This window comes from Aplysia californica, unplaced genomic scaffold (assembly GCF_000002075.1).
Source record: "Aplysia californica isolate F4 #8 unplaced genomic scaffold, AplCal3.0 scaffold00009, whole genome shotgun sequence".
Lineage (NCBI taxonomy): Eukaryota > Metazoa > Mollusca > Gastropoda > Aplysiida > Aplysiidae > Aplysia > Aplysia californica.
The window spans coordinates 2,005,464-2,007,963 of record NW_004797279.1 but is presented as its reverse complement, the minus strand read 5'-3'; the positions used below and the strand labels follow the sequence as shown (position 1 = coordinate 2,007,963).

General features: G+C 39.9%; 1 protein-coding gene across 1 annotated transcript in view; it reads left to right on the top strand.

The window, feature by feature from the left end:
- Nucleotides 1-2,500, top strand: part of LOC101848792 (calcitonin gene-related peptide type 1 receptor) — a gene marked incomplete in the record, with an annotated part of 142,574 nt that overhangs the window by 51,071 nt on the left and 89,003 nt on the right. The window contains 1 exon segment of the mRNA XM_005089782.3: nucleotides 1,384-1,484. Coding sequence (XP_005089839.2) covers nucleotides 1,434-1,484 — 51 coding nt within the window.

Sequence of the window (2,500 nt, the reverse complement as noted above, 5' to 3'; positions counted from 1 at the left end):
AAGCAACAGGAGGAAAATAAAGACGTAAGACCTGCCAGTATAGGCCTACAATCACCCTCAAACAGTATAGCTTTTATTATGAAATGCCTCAAGAGATCACAGCAACAAATAGAATAATATTATTTTCCTCTGTACGTTCTATTCTTCAATAAAGGGGACTTCATGATACTGGCTATTTAAGTGGGTGCGAATGTGTTAATGTCACATAATAACACGTTAGCACAGAGGCAATGCAACATTACTTCCTGTAAAACTTGTCAAGAAACCTCCTACATCCAGCGCGTAGATCTGAAGCTACTAGGTATTGAAGTTGATCTTTTTTCTTAGATAAAGTGATGGTATTAGTTGAATTTTAAGTCATGTTTCACACAAGAAAAAGAAGAAGAAGAAGAAGAAGAAGAAGAAGAAGAAGAAGAAGAAGAAGAAGAAGGAGAAGAAGGAGAGGAAGAAGAAGAAGAAGGAGAGGAAGAAGAAGATGAAGAAAGGTGTTTTACAGACCCCACTCCTTGGCGGCTCTAGAAGCCTCATAATAAAATATTCATTTTTAAATTGCCTGCTTACACGTGGTCATGTTTCATGTACATGGCCCTTTCAATGTTCAACAATCCTTTCAAATATATAGCCACTCGCAGTCTGACATATACACTGAAAGACAATCTATGTGGCTGCTGATCACAGTTTGTTGAAAGAAGAATAAAACTAGCTGGTAAAATGACATTTCAGTAATCATGTCTGTTGACATGTTTTAAGATCGTTCAACCTCGACGCCTCTCTTAAATGCACAGGGAAGGAATGTCACACTGAGGGAACAACTGTCAAAAAACTGTATTTTTGCAGCGTCACGTTACGTGGCCAATTATATAGAACATCAAAACGTAAAGTTTCCACTCATTGAGGAGGCAAATCCAGGCAATGGAGTTCTGAGAAACTCGGACATCCTTTAAAGATTTATATACAATCTTGAAGGGTTTAGTCAAGTAGAGGTGAAACAACATACGTTCACCCAAAATAATTTCGGTGACAAGAGCTTTTTTTTCCAGACAGGAGCATCTTCGACGTGTCTATGAACAAGACTTGTAACATTGACTCCTAAGTGAGGTTCGCGGCAGTGACCAGAAAATGGGTTTCTGATTTTGGCATTATTCTTGGTGCTGTAGTTTAATCAAGGGCGTACGTACAATTGTAACATTGTCATCGCCATTGACGACATCCCAACCCCTCTCCCCTACCTTCCTTTTCCCTTTCGCTCCAAAGACCCTCGCCCACTTCCGACCCATTCCTTTGTATTGGGCAGAATGCAAAAATAGTTTATGTTCTTCTTTACTTCCTTACTTCTGTTTAATTCATAATAATATTATTTCAAATTTATATTCTCTTCTACAGATTGCGTTCCCTAGCAAAAGGCAACACATCTAGAAAAATATAAAAGACAGATGGCGACCGTACGGCTTGGCTTCAGCATCGTCTTTGTCGTCATCTTTCAGGTAAGACTGCTGCAACTTGGGAAAATCTTATCCAGCTTTTAAACTGTCTCATCGGCGCTTATATTGCCTTATTGTGTTGCAAGTGCCGTAAAACTCTTACTAAAACTAAACACTGTCTCGCTCCCTAAGTCAGAGGTTGTGGAGCAGTTGGCTACATACTTCACCATCACCATCATTCTCAGCTTAATCTGTTGATTTCTCAATAGTGCAGTCATAAATATTTGTCTGTCCTTTTCCCCATCCTGACGCCATACATGTAATCCAGTAACACATCGTTCTGATGAATAATATTCCCTGAGAGGACACTTAGTAAAGGAACAGCTTTTGTAGGTAAAAACACTTCTAGCGAAATCGAATTTTCATTTCGTAAGGACGAGAATTCAATCTCCAGAAGTTGGTACAGCGTTCATTGAAAGCTGTTGATAACGACAGAAGCATGTTTGGCATCCTGTGTGAGAGTGCAAGAAGGGAAGATATTCTATCTGTATGTCTCTCTCAGTGCAGGAATTTATTCCGCGCAGCCCGAGTTGGCCTGACAGGCAGTGTCATAGCAGTCTAAATTATGTCAACATGCGAAGTTAAACAAATACGGCAACGACAATGTTCCACCAACCGATGTCTAGGCTATCCTAGTTGAAAAATTAGTTGGTGAAGTGCGGCGTGCCAGGCGGCGTCATGACCAAAAATTAATATTGGGAAAATATTGATTCATAATCTTACCCTCTTGAGAACTGTAGGCTTTCCTGGTAAACAACTCACCTGCTTTAGTTGCCTTCTTTATCTTAGGGCTAGGCAACGAATATGGACGGGAAATTGGTTTTTTAAAAAAGAACGGTGCATGAGTTTAAGATACACAGAGTCAATGTTGATTAAGTTTTAAAAATGGATAAAGCACCCTGTGGCCATGTGGACGCCAATAATAAGTACAAACACTGAACAGTACGTGATTTGTGTGTGTTTGTGTGTGCGTGTGTAAGTGTGTGTGTGTGTGTGTGTGTGTGTGTGTGTGTGTGTGT